We start from the raw sequence: 17,896 nt of genomic DNA, 5'->3' as shown, positions 1-17,896 counted from the left end.
GTGTTACCCTGGTATTTCTAAACTCAGCTGTGTCTGAAGTTGGCAGCTTTTTCTTGAACCTGAGCATCAGGTTTAGTTTCAGTGTCACATTGGATAGCTTAGGAATTGCGTCGTTTGTGTGTTTGAGTAATGCAGATTCGTTGGCTTAAAAAAAGAATATGTTCACATAATAGAAAAAAGTACAAAGGTGTCAAAATCCCCTGACTTTGCACTCAGTCTCTCTAGCTGTTGTTTTCAACCTTGGCTGGATATTAGAATTATTGATACTGGAGGAGTTTTTGTTGTTGTTTTGGGGAGGAAGTTTTAAAAATCTTGCTGTTTGGGTACAGATTCTGATTTAATTGATCTGAAGTGGGCCCAGGGCTTTAGGTTTTTTTTTTTTTTTTTTTTTTATCTCTGAAGTAAGCTTTCATATTATGAAATAAAAGAGGCTATATTATCATCTTCCTAGTTGTGTTATTAGTTTCCTGTGTTTTCCCTTTGCCTAGAAGCTAGGGGGTAAAATTAATTTCTCCTTCATATACTATAGTAAAGAAAAAATGGCCCAGTTGGTCTCAGTGAAGCATTTTGTTTTAATTTTAGCTGATAATAGTTTGCTTTGTTTCTCTCCAAATTTGGCAAACTTAAATTTAGAGTGTGCATGTCTTGGTGAACTCCTAAAAGTATCAAGTGGGGAGCTCTAAGCTTATCTTCTTTCCTTACTCCCCAAATCTCCTGTGGAAACCAGAAGGAGATTCAGAACTCCAAACCAAAGTGATTATGAAGCAGACTTTCAGGGGCACACAGATCCCCCATTAGGTCTGACATGCTCATTCTGACCACTAGGCTGGGTTCTGCAGGTCTCCTGCTGCCCGTAGGGTGCTCAGAACTGAGTAACGCAGTCAAAAAAAGTTTGGACTTCAGAATCACACAAATTGGGTTCAAAATAGTTCAGAATATTTCACAGAAAAACTCTGTGGCCATGGGCAATTATCTAATCCTTGTGAACCTTAATTTCTTCATCTGTTAAATGGAGAAAATACGTAACTTATGAGATTGTCTTGTTATCAAAATAGAAGCTATGTAGAAACTATTGTACTAAATTCAGTGCCTGTCACATCTTAGCCACTGATGAACCTAAGGTCCTTGCATAGTCTTTTTATATGCTGGGTGTGAATGGTGTTGACTAACTCCTCCTGTGCAGTAAAGGCACCTGCGCAAAAGGGGACCTGCGTGTGTGCATGTGTGTGTGCAACATGCATGTGTATGCATGCATGTGTATCTGTGTATACACAAAATAAGAAGTCAGAGACCCCAGGGCCTCCAGAATGCAGGCATTTGAGAAGCATTCCTGTGAAGCCACCATTTACACAAGTGTACTTTAACACATTTTTCAAGTGCTTTGTTTTTCTTTTATTTTTTAAACTTTTTTTTTCTAATTCATACTAGATTTAGATAAAAAAAGGCATGTAGAGCTGAAGATGGACCAAGCTTTGCTGCTCATCCATAATGAACTACTTGGGACAAACTTGATTGTCTACTGGAATTCTGAATGCTGTTATCAAGTAGGTATAGTGTTCATGCTCACCATTTTGTTTACTTTGGGGATAGTTTGATATACCCTTGATGCTCTCATACCTGCTATTTTGTAGGTAAGGACGCAAACAGGGTATATAATCAGAAGAAATATAATCAGGGAGAATGCCTAGCAATGAGGAACATTTGTTTCTGTTTTTCACTGCTGTTAAAAAAACAAAACAAAAACTCAGTTCTCAGTGATGAGCAAAACTGATGGGGCATGTTGTATTTTACTCGTTGCTTATGCTGAACCCTCTTGCTGGACCAGGGAAGGGAGTGAGACACCTGAGTGTTCTCCAAGGGCAAGGGTGGCGAGGACAGTAGTGAGGCTCAGGCTGACGCAGAGTGGCAGTTATTCCAAGGATCTGCTTCTCTGATGATAAAGAATTTATTTTATCTGAAGGTTTTACATCTATTCTAGAACTTTTTGCTTTTTTAAGGATGAGGCTATTCTTGCATGTAGACTAAAATATTCTTTATTTCCACATAAAGTTAAGAGTTTCAATGTACCACTTTCAAAGGAGGAATTTGAATGTATGGTATACCCCTAGAATGGGTACCAGCTGAAAACATTTTGGAGGGATGCATGATACTTCCTCTATTTGATTAAACTTGTGGAAAGCTTTGCAAAGTAACGTGAAACAAAGAAAATCTATAATAAAAAAATGTAGCTTATGACAAAGAAAAGATTTAGTCTGCATGAAGGACCTAAAGAAAAAACTAAAAACAAAAATCAACAATAGCTGAATTTAAAAGCTACAGACTTGATAATGGTCTAAAATCTTCTGAAAACAAGCTGAGGGGAAAAAAGACTGCATTATCAAAGTATTAGCTATAGGGGTGGTAAGAGCATCTTTAGCGTTAAAAAATATAGAGTCATTGGCAGAAAAATAGTGACACTGGTGACAGATTGGAGAATCAAAGAAACAGGAGACTTCACTACATAAAACCAACTCAAGAAAAAAAAGACTAAGTTATTTAAAAGAGCATGGAGATAATTATGTCTAAGGGAAATATATTTCATAGAAAGATATTTGATCTCACAAAGGAAATTCTCATGAGAAGTTGTATTCAGATGTTTCTGATAGTAAAGATGATGATAATAGAAATTGTAACTGCTCTTTACTGAGGGCCTGTTCTATGTCTCAGATATGTTTTATTTCATTTAATCCTCACAACAATCCCATAAAGAGAATATGTCAGGATTCTGCAAGTGGTGATGCTGAGATTAAGAGAAGTAAAGTAACTCTTTCCTGGTTTACCCAGCTGCGAATGTGGATTTATATCCCTCCATTCTTAGAATCCTGCTATATGTTGGTCAGAAGGAACAGGGGAAATGCAAAGCTACTGAGTAGGGGTCTCAGAGTTTTGGAAAGCAAAGTATCATCATCCAAACAAAGAAAAGAAGAAAGCAATAAAAATGGCAACTATGTAAACTGTAAAATGAAAAAAATTCAAATAGGAACGAGTCAAGAGATGATATTTTAAAATAAAAGTCACATAATTGGTAACTTACTGATAAATTTAAGAACACAATGGAAATTAATAAAATTAAAAATTAGGATATATAACCACTGTAATTAAAATAATTATGATCCAATGAACAGTTACAAGCTGATAAATTCAACATTCAAAAATTGATTCATTTCCTTCAAAAATATATGAAGATTGATTCAAGAAATTGAGAACATTAATAGATCAGCAACTGATTAAGAAAACTGGAAAGTTATAATGAATTCCTCTACTTAAAAACAGGTAAAATTTTATGCATTTTCAAATAATAGGTAATTTTCAATCTATATAAATTGGCGCAAGTATAACCACCCCTCAAAAATGATGACTTGATATTTGATTTATTTTGCAGTATAGATAGAATGTTCATCTTAAAACTTGGCAAAGGTATGACAAGAAATGCAGGCAAACCTTTCTAATTAATATAGGTTCAAAAATCTTAAATAAAATTCTGTTAAGTAAAATAAGTTAGCATATTGAGAGATGGATTTATGTTAACATTTTTATCCTTGTGGAATCTTTAGAGCTCATATGAAAAGAAAATGATGAAATTTTAATGGGAAACATTGAGGTTAAATGGAGGGGTATAGCCAGTGCACTCTGATAGGAAGACTAACCAGGACAATGACATACTTCCCAAAGTCTTACATGTAACACAGCTGCTGTTAATATATCAATGGGTACTTTATAAAATCTGCCTAAATAATTCCAAAATCCATATGGAAAAACAAGTGTGCAGGAGAGTGAAAGGGACTCCTAAAAGGAGAATTGGCATCGTGGTGACTTGCTGGACCCGGTCAGGTCCGTTATGAGGCCGCCGTTGTTCATGTAAAATGAGAAGTGAAGACCATGACCAAAGTAAGTGTGAGAAGCAGAAACTATTTTCCAAGAGAACGTAACATATTACAACTAAAACCCTGGGGAAAAGTATTTAGAATTGTATAACATCTATCACATGCTCTGAGTGGATTCAAGTTTTAAAAACTGCCACAAATTTGAAAAAATACTAAAAAAGGCAGAATACCTTTTTAAAGTAATGAAGCAGTGGAAGAAATGACAAGCCAGATTAGCATGACTATGTAGAACTAAATAAATTTAAATGAATAAAAGCATCATGTGTAGACCCTTTAAAACACTGTAACATATACATTATAAATATATTAAATTATTTATTTTTAAAAACATAATTTATATAAATCTCATATAAAAAGATAAGCTTTGAAAGCAGCCTAAAAAAATTATAATATTTGATAGAATTAATGCAATCACTAAAAATTATGAATATGCAAATTGGGTATAATCATGGAAACTTATTTGTTAAATAATGATCAGAACAATAGAATGCAAGATTCAATGTATGATGTATTTGTTAATGTGAAAAATTTACCTATGAATAGAGGTTATATAGTTCCATAACAACACATTTAGGCAACATACAGGCAAATTTTATCTAAATTATTGAAATTTAAAAGTTTTTCCATATCTATTAAAGAAAACTCACCTCAGGATCTTCAGTTGGATGTTCATGTCCTCCAACAGCCGACAGACTGTCAGACACCTGATGAGCGTGCTGTGCTTTTATTTTGTAGTGTTTGCTTCAGGTTCTGGCGAATGTCCCTGGGAGCGGGGAACATGGGAAGCCCAGCACTGCCGCTGTTGCTGTGAGCACTCAGCACAGATCCATCCTGCAAGTTAATGACACCTTGGAAGGGAAGGAAGTTTGTAGGTTTGTACCTGCTTTGCTGTGATCTGAAATCAGTTTTCTCTATTTTTCTTCTTACTTGGTTTTTAGCTTTTTCTTCCTTCAAAATATTTTCCTATATCTTTCCTGGTCTGTGGCGGGCAATGCCTGTCCTTCATAACATAACCAAAATCCAACTCCTTTTTTTCCTAGTCTAATCCTTTTTCTTAATTTTACTTAATTTTCGTAGGCTGGAATACAAATTTGGCGAATTTGGAAACTATTCTCTCTTGGTAAAGCGTACCCGTAATGGAGTCAATGATACTGCCTGTGACCTGGTTGTCAATAAGAATCCAGTTGACAGCAACCTTCGTATGTATATGCTCTTTGCTGATTTTTCAGATTTGCATTTTTAAACATTATAGTTTTTGAGTAGTGGTTGCAACACTGTGTAATTTAAAATCTGGATTATAGGTTATCGGTCTCATAATTATGGTATATTTATTTTATCATTGGTATTTAAAATACCAAGAAGGTCATGTGTATGTAAAAAAATTATATGTCAGTGTAGTCTCATAGTTGTTTAATTATGAAGCATAAATAAGCCAAAAAAGTTAATGCAGTGGAAAGACACTGTCAAGTATCTTTCCTTGTTTCTGGATTTAGGGTCTAGTATTTCCTGTATGTCTCTTACACTGACAGTCCAGGTTAAGAAGGACTGTTCATTCTGTAATAACTCCACTGAAGAAAAATCTGTCATTCTGAGCCCTCCATTAGACAATATAGTAAGCCCTAGGGCATAAGTAAGTACTATTTACAGTGAAGCTATTGCAGATTGTGGGGTTATGTCATAAAAACATAAGAGCTGGTAAGCAAGGGCCAATATGGGACAATTCAAGTATTAAAAAGAATAATGAATGTAATTGATGGAAACACATGGAATATATAAAACCTAATGACTCCATTGTGAAACTAGGAAGAGCAAGCCCCCTCCCCTCAAACAGAAACAACAACACTTTTCGTTGCCTTTGGAGGTAACAGGACACCTGATGTTAACTCCCATGACTTAAAATTGTCGGTTGAAAGGAAAGATTTAAGTATTTATCCTCTTTTTCCAGTTTTAACTGTATTTTAGGATAATTAAATAGCTCTAGATGGATAGGTAAATTCTTTAGAGAAAAATTAATAAGCAGCAGAATGATAATATTTTGCAACCCCTAATGAAGTAATTGCTACAGACAAAAAAGCATGAATGGGTGACACTATCAGATGAAAGGGGAACTTGACACGGGAGGGGCCCAGCTTTCACCAGCTGAACACAGACATAGGCACATGGTCAGTGTTGGGGTGCTTCTGACATGATGCAGTGGGAAAGAGACAGCACCTCCTGTGAGGCATTCTTCTGAAGAAAGTTGAACTTTCTTAGTCAAGTATTTACAGTTAATTTCCCATGTGCCGAACATTTGGAAAATAGAAGAACAAGTTCTATGACACCCTGAGAAGGTGTACGACAGACAGACCTAGGACATGGGACAATCTTAATAGACTAAAGCTGACCTGGTGCTTAAATCAAGTCAATGGCTGCTCATGACTAAATGAGACAAGAAACAAAACAAGCAAAGGCAGGATGTGAATCTTGTTTGGATCCTGAATTGAACATACTAATGACCAAAAAACAGCTAGGAAATTATTGTTAATTTTGTGTGATGTGGCTATATCACAAAAGGTTCATTGTTAAGAAACTTTTAATTCTGAAATAGTTTTAGACTTCTAGAAACAGTGCAAAAAGAATCCCCATATACCCTTTATCCAGCTTTTCCTAAACCCCAAAATGTATCATCCTATTACAACAATCCCATGTACAATTATTGAAACCAGGAACTGAACGCTGATGCAGTGCTGTTAACTGGTCTAAGACTTTTCCATTTTCTCCAGTTATTTCTTCTACTTTTTTTTCTGGTCCGGGACCCAATGCAGGTTCCCACAGTACACTTAATTGTTGGGCTCCTTCCTCTCCTCTAGTCTTGGACGGTTCCCTGGTCTTTTTTTGTCTTTCATGATCTTGACACTTCTGAAGAGGACTGACCAGTTAGTTTGTTATTTGGACTTACTTGCTGTTTTCTCACGATGAGGTTGAGGGCCTGCATTTTTGGTGAATTACTACAGAAGGGATGCTGTGCCCTTCTCAGTGGGTTGTGTCAGGAGCCGCATGACGCTGATGTGTCTTTTACAAGACCATTGCTTTAGAGATACAACTGAAGATGTAGGGGTGAAATCATGCGGCGTCTGGGATTTGCTTACGAACACCTCAGGCAAAAAAAAAAAAAAAAAAAAAAAAAAGCGGGAGAGAGTGGTAATAGATAAGGAAGAGTGGCAATATTTTGATAATTCTAGAATTTAGGTGGTGGGTCTATGTGGGTTTATTGTACAATTCCCTTATTTTTGTGCATGTTTGGTATTTTTCATAATGAAAATTAGCACTCCCCTTATGAAGTGTTCTCGGTTGTTTATAGGAAATTTAGCCGACGAATACAGCCTTTCCCCTCATTTGTTTTGAGTTTTATTTTTTATTTACAGATTAAATGTAATGATGTGACAAATTTTTATTCCTGTGATGACATTTTTGATGATGACATCTTCTCTGTTATTTTTATAGCTGTGTGTATTGCATTCCTTGCTGGTCTAGCAGTCGTCATTGCTGTGTGCTTGCTGAGGTTCTTGTTAAGGTAAGCACAGTTGGGGAAGTAGAAGGTAGAAAAATATATTCAGAAAGGGTAGCTTGACCCATCAGATGACCATCATTCTTTGATTGAAGGAATACGTACTGTGCCCACCGTGCCCCGTCCAGTCGTAGGGATTCGATATAGCCTAAAAGATGACCCTTGACTTCAGGGAAACCAAAACCTAGTTCTAATGGATCACTGCCTTCAATCCTCCCACATAGCTGAAAAAGTAGAAGCAAATGCTTGAGCAATAATTTCCTGAAAAGAATCTCACATCCTGCTTCATAGCAAGTAGAAGTGAGCTGTGATGATTTTAGGAGGTGGCTGTCAGGCTGGACTTTTGTTCCTGCTTTCTGGCTCTGAGCCCTGAGGCCACCCATGTAGTCTAGCTTCCCAGCTCCCGCCAGCCTGGGCCTCCAGCAGCAGAGGTGGAGCATGAGATGCAGGACCTCCAGGCGGCAGCAAGGACCCCTTCCCTTTGTTGGGTTAGCAGCCGGAGGAGGGAATTCTTCGTTAACACCAGTTCTGGTGAGAGTGAATTAGTACACTGGAAAAGAAAAAGAAAGTAAAATAGATCCAGGCCTGGCAAATCATCTTTCAAAGGAAAGTCCTTGTGTGTTTTGAAAGGAGTAAGAAGGATTTTTCATGTACTCAGCCTGTTAGGGTCTCAGGAAGGGCGACAAGATTTTAATGGTGAGCTGTATCCAAGTTGGAAGAAGGAGAACCTAGCCTTTATGTTTGCTAGCTTGGGGAAATGCTGCAGCTTTGGGGAGTGTACGCACTCTGACCCTCTGCCTTTGTGCATCCTAGAAATAATTCCAAATACGAGAAACCTGACTGTGTGTAGGGTAGAAGAATGACTGTCTGCTCAGGGGCAAATGTGTAATCTATCTGCTTTTTAGGGACAGCACAGAATCCTAGCAGAGGCGTTTCATTTATTTGAATTAAGGTATTATTATCTTGTCAGTCTTCTGATAAGATGAAAATACTGTTCCAATTTATTAGGATTTTTTTCATTTGGCACTTTTAATGCGAATATACCTATTATGTCACTTTCTAAAGTAATTGGTAGCTGATATCAAGCTCTTGCAAAGGGAGGAAACACCACCTCACCCACTGTGGCATTCACGCTCTCCTTTGCATGCGATTCCACCTTGCAGCATCAGGCAGAATGCTGCTGTTGGCAGAGCAGGAGCCCCTTGTCCTGCCCCATCACTTTCAGCACACCCTTGATGATAGGTTTGTCTGAACCTGAAAAGAACCTGAAAAAGTAGTGAGAATTCATTCAGCTTCTCATGTACAAGAAAATTAAGCGCTTTTTAAACATTTTAAACTTTTCCTTTTCACCCTTCCTTAGATGTTTCTGTTTTAATGCTTTTCATGTGATAGTGATGTTATTTCTGCTGAATAAACTGGAAATAAGATTTGAGTTGTGGGGGGAGAAAGAGAAGAAATTAAAAATTATGCATTGGATACATGGAGCATGTTTGTATACTGATTCGGACAATTAAACTGTAAGAAAAATCTCATGAGACAGGGAAATTGAACTGGTTATTTGATAATATTAATGAATATTGATAATATTTTTGAATGTGATAAAGGTACTACAGTTATGTCTAAAATGGTTCTAATCTTTTGGAGATACATATGCTGAAGTGTTTATGGATGAAATGGTATGATGTCTGGGAATCTTTAAAATAAAAGGGGTGCTGGATGGGAGTGTAGGTGAAGTAAGACTGACCTGTGTAGAAGTTGGGAGACGGATCCATGGAGATTTATTATACTAGTTTGTCTACTTCTGCATATGCTTGAAACTTTCCATGATTAAAAAAAAAAAAAAAAAAGGAAAGGAAAAATATTCTATACATTGGATAATTCAACTGTGCAAAGTTTATGTAAAACAGGTGGGAAGTAAACATCTCATTTGAAAGAAAAACCAGTTAATATATTTATCTTTTGTTAATTATGTAAATCAGTTTAATATCATTTGGATATGGTTTTTTTTGTTTTTTTTTGAGGCCTATACGTACAGTCACTCAGGTAGTGAGATCATAGGCTTATGCCCTATGAAAACAACACACATGTTAATTTATGCAACATAACCCACAAACCAGTCTCTAAATCTGCAAGACTGTCTTATTGGAAAGATATCCAGTTGCAAGGCATTTAACATTCTCTTGCCTGTAAATTAAGCATCTTTGATTATGTCACAGACCTAGTTTAACTTTTAAATGAAAACAAACTTTAAATGAAAATAAACTTTAAAGACAGCTGCACTACTTTATAGTTACCACTGAGCATTATGATTTTCCTTGAATCGCAATTTTTCTCAAGATTACCCTCCTTGTCATTAAAGGGACTGCATTAAGTCCAGTTTTAATTTGTCCTGTTCGTTTGCATAAACACAACAAGAGCAATGATCACATATGATCTTTACGTCTGCTTTGCTGGAACTTACGCAAGAAATCTTTAGGGTGACTTTCAGTCTACCCTTCAGCTACATACCTGCCATTCAGCCTTGCCTGTAAACACCTATCTTTTCCAAGTCCTTAGGGTTTTCCATTGTGCCTCAAGGTCCCTTCTAGCCATCTTTCAGGAAAGTAAACTTTGTTCCTTCCCTGGAAAGATTGCCATGAACTGCACAACCAACCAAGGTACTAGGCCTTTTTTCTTGTGGGCTTTTATTACCTTCGAAAGTCAATCTCAGTTCCTCAGGGCTTTTTGGTAACAACCAGAGCCCAAGCAAGCCTCCTTTAGGCATGACATTCCAGTCAAAGTCTAGGACAAAAAAATAACCCTCTATTAACAACTGGTCTTAGTAGTTTTATGCAAAGAACCTTATGTCATTACTTACTTCTTCAGAATGCCAAATTCTGGAGGGTCAGATAGGGAGGAAAATATACAATGTGAAGTAAAATTCTTGTCTTTCTAATATTCACTAAAATTGCATTTCCATACTTTACATTTTCTTTTGTTCACTTGCCTACATGTGAGGGGTTTTATGAGGGGGGTGTTGCTGGCTCATTTATTAATTTATTTCACTTTCATTTTTCTGCCCCATTAAGAATTTTTGTTTGTTTGTTTTTCTACTACAGTTGTCCCACTTTTTTTCCTATTGCTTCCCCGCACCCTGTCCACCCCTTCTCCCACATTCAGTCCCCACCCAGTTGTCCATGTCCATGGGTCATTTATACACCTTCTTTTTACTAGACCCTTCCCTTTCTTACCTCCCTTCTCTCCCTGCCCCTTCCCCCTGTCACTGTTAGCCTGCTCCTTGTTTACATGCCTCTGGTTCAATTTTGCGCATTTGTTTGTGTTGTTCATTAGTCTGCTGTAATAGGTGATAACATATGGTATTTTTCTTTCATTGCCTGGCTTAGTTCGCTAAGCATAATTCTCTCTAGTTCCATCCATGTTGTTGCAAATGGTAGACGTTCCTTCTTTCTGCTGCATAGTACTCCATTGTGTAAATGTACCACAGTTTTTGCTCCACTCATCTACAGACGGGCACTTGGGTTGTTTCCAGCACTTAGCTATTGTAAACAGCGCTACTATAAACATAGATATGCATAGGTTCTTTTGAATTGGTGTTTCAGGATTCTTTGGGTATAATCCTAGCAATGGAATTGCTGGTTCAAAAGGCAGTTCCATTTTTAGTTTTTTGAGGAAATTCCGTACTGTTTTTCCCAGTGGCTGCACGAGTCTGCGTTCCCACCAATAGTGCACTAGGGTTCCCTTTTATCTACATCCTTGCCAGTACATGTTTTTTGTTGGTTTGTTGATGATGGCCATTCTGACTGGTGTGAGGTGGTATCTCATTGCGGTTTTTATTTGCATCTCTCTGATGGCTAGTGATGTTGAGCATTCTTTCATATGCCTGTGGACCCTCTGTATGTCCTCCTTGGAGAATTGTTTGTTCAGGTCCTTTGCCCATTTTTTAATTGGGTTGTCTGTCTTCTTGTGTTGAGTCGTATGAGAGAACTCATATATATTTTGGAGATCAGTCCTTTGTCTGAGGTATCATTGACAAATATATTTTCCCATACGGTTGGTTTCTTTTTCATCTTGCTGATGTTTTCTTTTGCTGAGCAGAAACTCTTTAGTTTGATGTAGTCCCGTTTGTTTATTCTTTCCTTTATTTCCCTTGTCTTGGGAGATATATCAGTGAGATTGCTATGTGGGATATCTGAAATTTTCCTGCCTGTGTTTTCCTCCAGGACTTTTATGGTGTCATGGCTTACATTTAAGTCTTTGATCCATCTTGAGTTTATTCTGGTGTATGGTGTAAGTTGGTGGTCTAGTGTCATTTTTTTGCATGTCCCTGTCCAGTTCTCCCAACACCATTTGTTTAAGAGGCTCTTTTTACTCCATTTTATGTTCCTTCCCCTGTTGTCAAATATTAGTTGACCATAGAGACCCAGGTTTATTTCTGGGCTCTCTATTCTGTTCCATTGATCTATATGTCTGTTCTTAATGCCAGTACCAGACTGTTTTGATTACCATGGCCCTGTAGTATAGTTGGTATCAGGTATGGTGATTCCTCCTACGGTGTTCTTCCTCAAGATTGCTGTGGCTATTCGGGGTCTTTTTTGGTTCCATGTAAATTTTTGAAGTATTTGTTCTAGGTCTGTGAAATTTGTCATTGGTATTTTAATAGGGATTGCATTGAATCTATAAATAGTTTTGGGTAGTATGGACATTTTAATGATGTTGATTCTTCCCATCCATGAATATGGTATATGCTTCCATTTATTTGTATCTTCCTTAATTTCTTTCTTTAGTGTTATGTAGTTTCCTGAGGTCTTTTACCTCCTTGGTTTATTCCTAGGTACTTTATTTTTCTTGTTGCTATAGCAAATGGAATTTTTTTCTAGTGTCTATCTCTGATATTTTATTGTTGGTGTACAGAAATGCCTTCGATTTTTGAATATTGTTTGTACCCTGCTATTTTGTCAGATTCACTCATTAGGTGGTGTAGTTTTTCACGGAGTTTCCACGAAATCTATGTACTCTATCATGTCATCTTCAAATAATGACAGTTTTACTGTCTCTTTTACAATTTGGATGCCTTTTATTTCTCTTTCTTGTCTGATTGCTGTGGCTAGAACTTCCAAGACTATGTTGAATAGGAATGGGGAGAGTGGACATCCTTGGCTTGTTCATGATCTCAGGGGGAATGCTTTCAGTTTTTGCCCATTGAGTATGATGTTGGCTTCAGGTTTCTCGTATATGGCCTTTATTATGTTGAGGTATGCTCCCTCTAGTCCCATTTTGCTGAAAGTTTTCATCATAAATGGGTGTTGTACTTTATCAAATGCTTTTTCAGCATCTATTGATATGATCATGTGGTTTTTGACTTTCATTTTGTTTATGTGGTGTATTATGTTTATTGATTTTCAAATATTAAACCATCTTTGCATCCGTGGGATGAATCCCACTTGATCATGGTGTATGATCTTTCTAATGTGTTGCTGGATCTGGTTTGCCAATATTTTGTTGTGGATTTTAGCATCTATGTTCATCAGGAATATTGGCCTGTAGTTTTCTTTCTTTGTTGTGTCGTGACTTGGTTTTGAAATTAGAGTAATACTGGCTTCATAGAAAGAGTTTGGGAGTCTTCCCTCTTCTTGGATTTTTTGGAATAGTCTGAGAAGGACAGGAATTAGTTCTTTCCTAAATGTTTTGTAAAATTCACCTGTGAAGTCATCCAGTCCAGGGCTTTTGTGTGCTGGGAGTTTTTTTTATTACTGCTTCAATTTCTCTAGTTGTTATTGGTCTGTTCAGGCTTTCTGCTTCTTAATTCAGTTTTGGAAGATTATATATTCCCAGAAATTTGTACATTTCATCTAGGTTGTCAAATTTCTTGTGACACAGTTGTTCATAGTAATTTCTTAAAGTCCTTTGTATTTCTGTGATGTCAGTTGTGATTTCTCCTCTTTCATTTCTGATTTTATTTATTTGGGTCCTCACTTGATGAGCCTGGTTAAAGACTTGTCAATTTTGTTTATCTTTGCAGATAACCAGCTCCTGGTTTTATTGATCTTTTGAATATTTTGTTTAGTCTCTATGTCATTTAATTCTGCTCTGATCTTGATGATTTCCTTCCTTCTACTCGCTCTGGGTTTTGTTTGTTGTTCTTCCTCTAGTTCTTATAGCTGTAGGGTTAGATATTTTATTAGAGATTCTTCTCTCCTTTTTAGGTAGGCCTGTATTGCTATGAACTTTCCTCTCAGGACTGCTTTCGCTGTATCCATAGGTGTTGAGTGGTTATGTGTTCATTATCATTTGTTTTCATAAACTTTTTTATTTCTTTCTTGATGTCATTGTTAACCCATTCATTATTTAATGGCATGTTATTCATTCTCCATGAGCTTGAATGTTTATGAGTTTTTTCCTTGAGGTTGATTTCCAGTTTCAAGCCGTTGTGATCTGAGAAGATGTTTGATATAATTTTAGTTTTCTTGAATTTGTTGAGGCTTGTTTTGTGTCCTACCATGTGGTCTATCTTTGAGACTGTTCCATGTGCACTTGAAAAGAATGTATATTTTGCTTCTTTGGGGTGAAAAGTTCTATATATATCAACTAAGTCCATTTGTTGTGAGTGTTGTTCAATGCCTCAATATCTTTGGTGTTTCTTTGCTTTGAAGATCTGTCCGCTGTTGACAATGGGGTCTTAAAGTCCCCTGCTATGAATGGGTTGCTGTCTATATCCTTCTTGAAGTCTTTGAAAATTTTCCTTCCATATTTGGGTGCTCCTAATTTGGGTGTATATATGTTTACAAGGGTTATAGCTTCTTGATGAATTTTTCCCTTAAGTATTATGAAATGCCCTTCTTTGTCTCTTTTTATGGCCTTTGCTGTGAAATCTGTTTTGTCTGATATAAGTATTGCTACCCCAGCTTTTTTTTCATGTCCATTTGCTTGAAATATTTTTTTCCATCCCTTCACTTTCAGTCTGCGTAGATATTTTGTTCTAAGGTGGGTCTCTTGTAGACAGCATATATGTGGGTCATCCTTTCTAGTCCATTCAGCTACCTACCCTATGCCTTTTTATTGGTGCATTTAATCCATTTACATTTGAGATTATTAATGATAGGTACTTATTCATTGTCATTTTCCCCCTTTGTACTTGTGTTCCTGTCTGTCTCTCTGTTTCTACATCTTCTTAAAGCAGACCCTTTAGTATCTCTTTCAATGCTGGTTTGGTGGAGATGTATTCTTTTAGTTGTCTTTTGTCTGGGAAACTTCATATTGAATGAGAACCTTGCTGGATAGAGTATTCTTGGTTGTAGGCCTTTGTTTTTCATTGCTTGAGATATTTTTTGCCATTCCCTTCTGACTTGTAGTGTTTCTGTTAAAAAACCTCATGATAGCCTTATTGGAACTCCCTTGTATGTTATTACCTGTTTTTCTCTTGCTGCTTTTAGGATTCTCTCTTTGTCTTTCAATGTTGCCATTTTAATTATGATGTTGTCTTGAAGTGGGCCTGTTCAGGTTCATCTTCATGGGACCCTCTGTGCGTCCTGGACTTGGCGTGACTTTTTCTCTCATCAAGTTAGGAAAGTTTTCTGTCATTAGTTTTTCAAACAAGTTTTCTATCCCTTGCTTCTCTTCTTCTCCTTCTGATATTCCTATGATACGGATATTATTACGTTTCATGTTGTACTGCATCTGTCTTAAAACCTCTTCGTTCTTATTCAGTCTTTTTTCATTTTGTTGCATTGTCTGGAAATTTTTTTCTATGTTGTCCTCCAGCTCGCTGATTGGATTTTCTGCTTCCTCTAACCTGCTTTTAATTCCTTCTACTGTGTTCTTCAATTCAGAAATTGTATTCTTCATTTCCTCCTGGCTCTGTTGATAGCTTCTATGTCCTTTTTCATGCTAGTGTAATTCTCAGTAAGTTCCTTGTAGTTTCCCTGGAGTTCCTTGTAGTTTCCCTGGAGTTCTTTGTCGTTTTCTTTGAGCTTGCTGAGCTCATTGAGCTTCCTTATAATCCATGTTTTGAATTCCATGTCTGAGAGTTTACTTTTCTCTATTTCATTTAGCACTCTTTTTAGAGATTTCTCCTTTCCTTTCGATGGGGGGCCTGTTTCTCTATCTCTCCATTTTTGTGACTCCTCTTGTTTGTTGCTGCTTCTTAGATTGATCTGCACTTCCTGGATCTGCCTCTGGTGGCGTCAGATCGTGTACCAGTCTGGGCCTGGGCAGCCTGTTGGAGACTGCCAGGGATCTACTGCCTTTGTCTGTCTCCTTTAGTTGTTAATCTCTGGATATGTTTTTGAAATAAAGTACCCTTCTAGAAAAAATACCCAATATATTAACTATTTTAATTACTCCAAAGTTACTTTCAAACTTTCTCAGTATTCATACATTCATTTTTCATTAGTTGTAATTGAGTCTGTGTAATGGGTTTTTGCTTTTTGTTTTCAATAGTTTAAATTGGTATTTTTTTATATGCACAGAACCCACATTCTTGTTATTTTATTTCATTTTTTAAAAAGATTTTATTTATTTTTAGAGAGAGGAGAAGGGAGGGAAAAAGAGAGGGGGAGAAACACTGATGTAAGGGAGAAATATCAATCAGCGGCCTCTCGCACACATCCTGACTGGGGAGCAAACCCACAACCCAGGCACGTGCCCTGACTGGGAATTGAACTGGCAACTTTTCACTTTGAGGGACGCCACCCAACCAACTGAGCTTCGCCAGTCAGGGCACATTCTTGTTATTTTAATAGCTGTATTTCATCCTGTTACACAGCTGTCATGTACTGTGTTTAGTCATTTCTGCATTGAGTGTACTTGTTTGAAATCTTTTGCTATTCTAATTTTAATAGTATTATTAATAAGAATTCTAGCCCCGGGGAATAATAATCTCATTAAACCCTCACAAAAACTCTTGAATGAAGGTTCTATCTTTATTCCTATTTTTATTGATGAGGAAATGATGCTGTAAGGGTTGAGCATTTAAAAATACTGCTGCTATAAACTTTGACTTTTACTTTTGTTTCCTTAAAAAACTAAAATATTTAACTCTTTGACTTGTATGGAATAGGAGTTTAAATTAATATTCTTTCAATATGACAGCCAATCATTTTGAAAATTCTGCCAAAGAAAACGAATCGACTGAGGCTTTTCTTTATTTACAGTTTGGATGACTTTAATAATTGGATTTCGAAAGCAATAAATTCTCGGGAAACGGATCGCCTCATCAACTCTGTGAGTTATTAAAATGGGTCATATGTGGTCTGTGTGGCTTTGTAGATTGGGAATTTATGATTTCCTTTTTAATAGTCTTTAATATCTGGTTAAATTAATCTTATTTATATTGTGGAAGACCAGGTCGTGTGTCCTGTTTTCTTAATAAAGAGCAGTCTTCTCTCAGCTGCTGGGAAGGGCACTGTCCCCTCTGTTTCTTCAGTGAGGTTGGAACTCAGGGCTGCTGTGTGATGCCTGATGTGGGAACATTGTCCACCCCGCAGGCAGCTCTGTTTAATCAATCCAGTTAAGTAAGTAGAGAGTGTCACTATTAAAGCAAGAGACATCGGTATTGAATCTGTAAATGCGATTGCCTACTAAGATGGTTAAACATATTATTTGTGCTAATAAATTCACTGGCAGAGTTTTATTCACTGTGGACATAGTTCCTTGTACACTTGTACCAGCTGGGGCCAGTTCTTTGTGGCCGTTCATCAGCATGGGCACAGCACACTCAGCTGAAGGCGCTAAAGCAGGTAAAGCGAAAAACCAGGCCTCTAGATGGGATTTTTACAAAAACAAACTGTTTAGAACAACGATCGTTACCTTTCTGCTCTGTTAATTTCTCTCTAAACAGCAGAAAATGAAATGTGTTCCCTAGCATTATAAATTGTCATTGTCCTTCTCCCCTTTGTTCTGAAGGAGCTGGGCTCTCCAAGCAGGGCAGGTCCGCTCAGTGATGATGTCCGACCAGAAGTGTGGCGTCCATCTGCGGTGCCTTTGCGCCTCCGCTGTGTGGATACATTCAGGGGGTACGTCACCTCCTTTGTAGCCCGGTGGGCACAGGTAGTCTAAATTAGATGTTTATACATAAACACACATTTATTTTTAGTTTTTAATTTTAAAGATTTTATTTTATTTATTTTTAAAGTGAGGGGAAGGAAGGGAGAAAGGGAGACAAACATCCACATGAGACAGAAACATTGATTGGCTGCCTCTCAGACACTCAGGGACTAAGGCCGACAACCAGGATTTGGTTCTAGGCAGCTGGGCTCCAAGAGTCCTCACAAATTACCCATTAACATACTAAAGCCTTCATTCCCTGCATTCCACAGAATTAGCATCAAACAGTAGCATATCCAGAATTGATTTTTATTGTATTTCTCTTTCGGATTCTCATTGCCACTTTGGGGATAAAATGTTCACAGGTAGACAGGAACTGACATTT

At 37.1% G+C, this 17,896-nt stretch overlaps 1 protein-coding gene across 1 annotated transcript in view; it reads left to right on the top strand.

Annotated features, from left to right (window-relative positions):
* Positions 1-17,896, top strand: part of HGSNAT (heparan-alpha-glucosaminide N-acetyltransferase) — a 34,442-nt gene that overhangs the window by 2,178 nt on the left and 14,368 nt on the right. Inside the window, exons 2-7 of the mRNA XM_090258167.1 lie at positions 1,429-1,544; positions 4,659-4,795; positions 5,001-5,122; positions 7,407-7,476; positions 16,620-16,689; positions 17,371-17,480. Of these exons, the coding sequence (XP_090114293.1) occupies positions 1,429-1,544; positions 4,659-4,795; positions 5,001-5,122; positions 7,407-7,476; positions 16,620-16,689; positions 17,371-17,480 (625 nt within the window). The remainder of the gene's footprint in view (positions 1-1,428; positions 1,545-4,658; positions 4,796-5,000; positions 5,123-7,406; positions 7,477-16,619; positions 16,690-17,370; positions 17,481-17,896) is intronic.

This window comes from Furipterus horrens, unplaced genomic scaffold, assembly GCF_987537825.1.
Source record: "Furipterus horrens unplaced genomic scaffold, mFurHor1.1.pri manual_scaffold_12, whole genome shotgun sequence".
Lineage (NCBI taxonomy): Eukaryota > Metazoa > Chordata > Mammalia > Chiroptera > Furipteridae > Furipterus > Furipterus horrens.
Note: the sequence above shows the minus strand (reverse complement) of the source record. Positions and strands in the feature narration are given on the sequence as shown.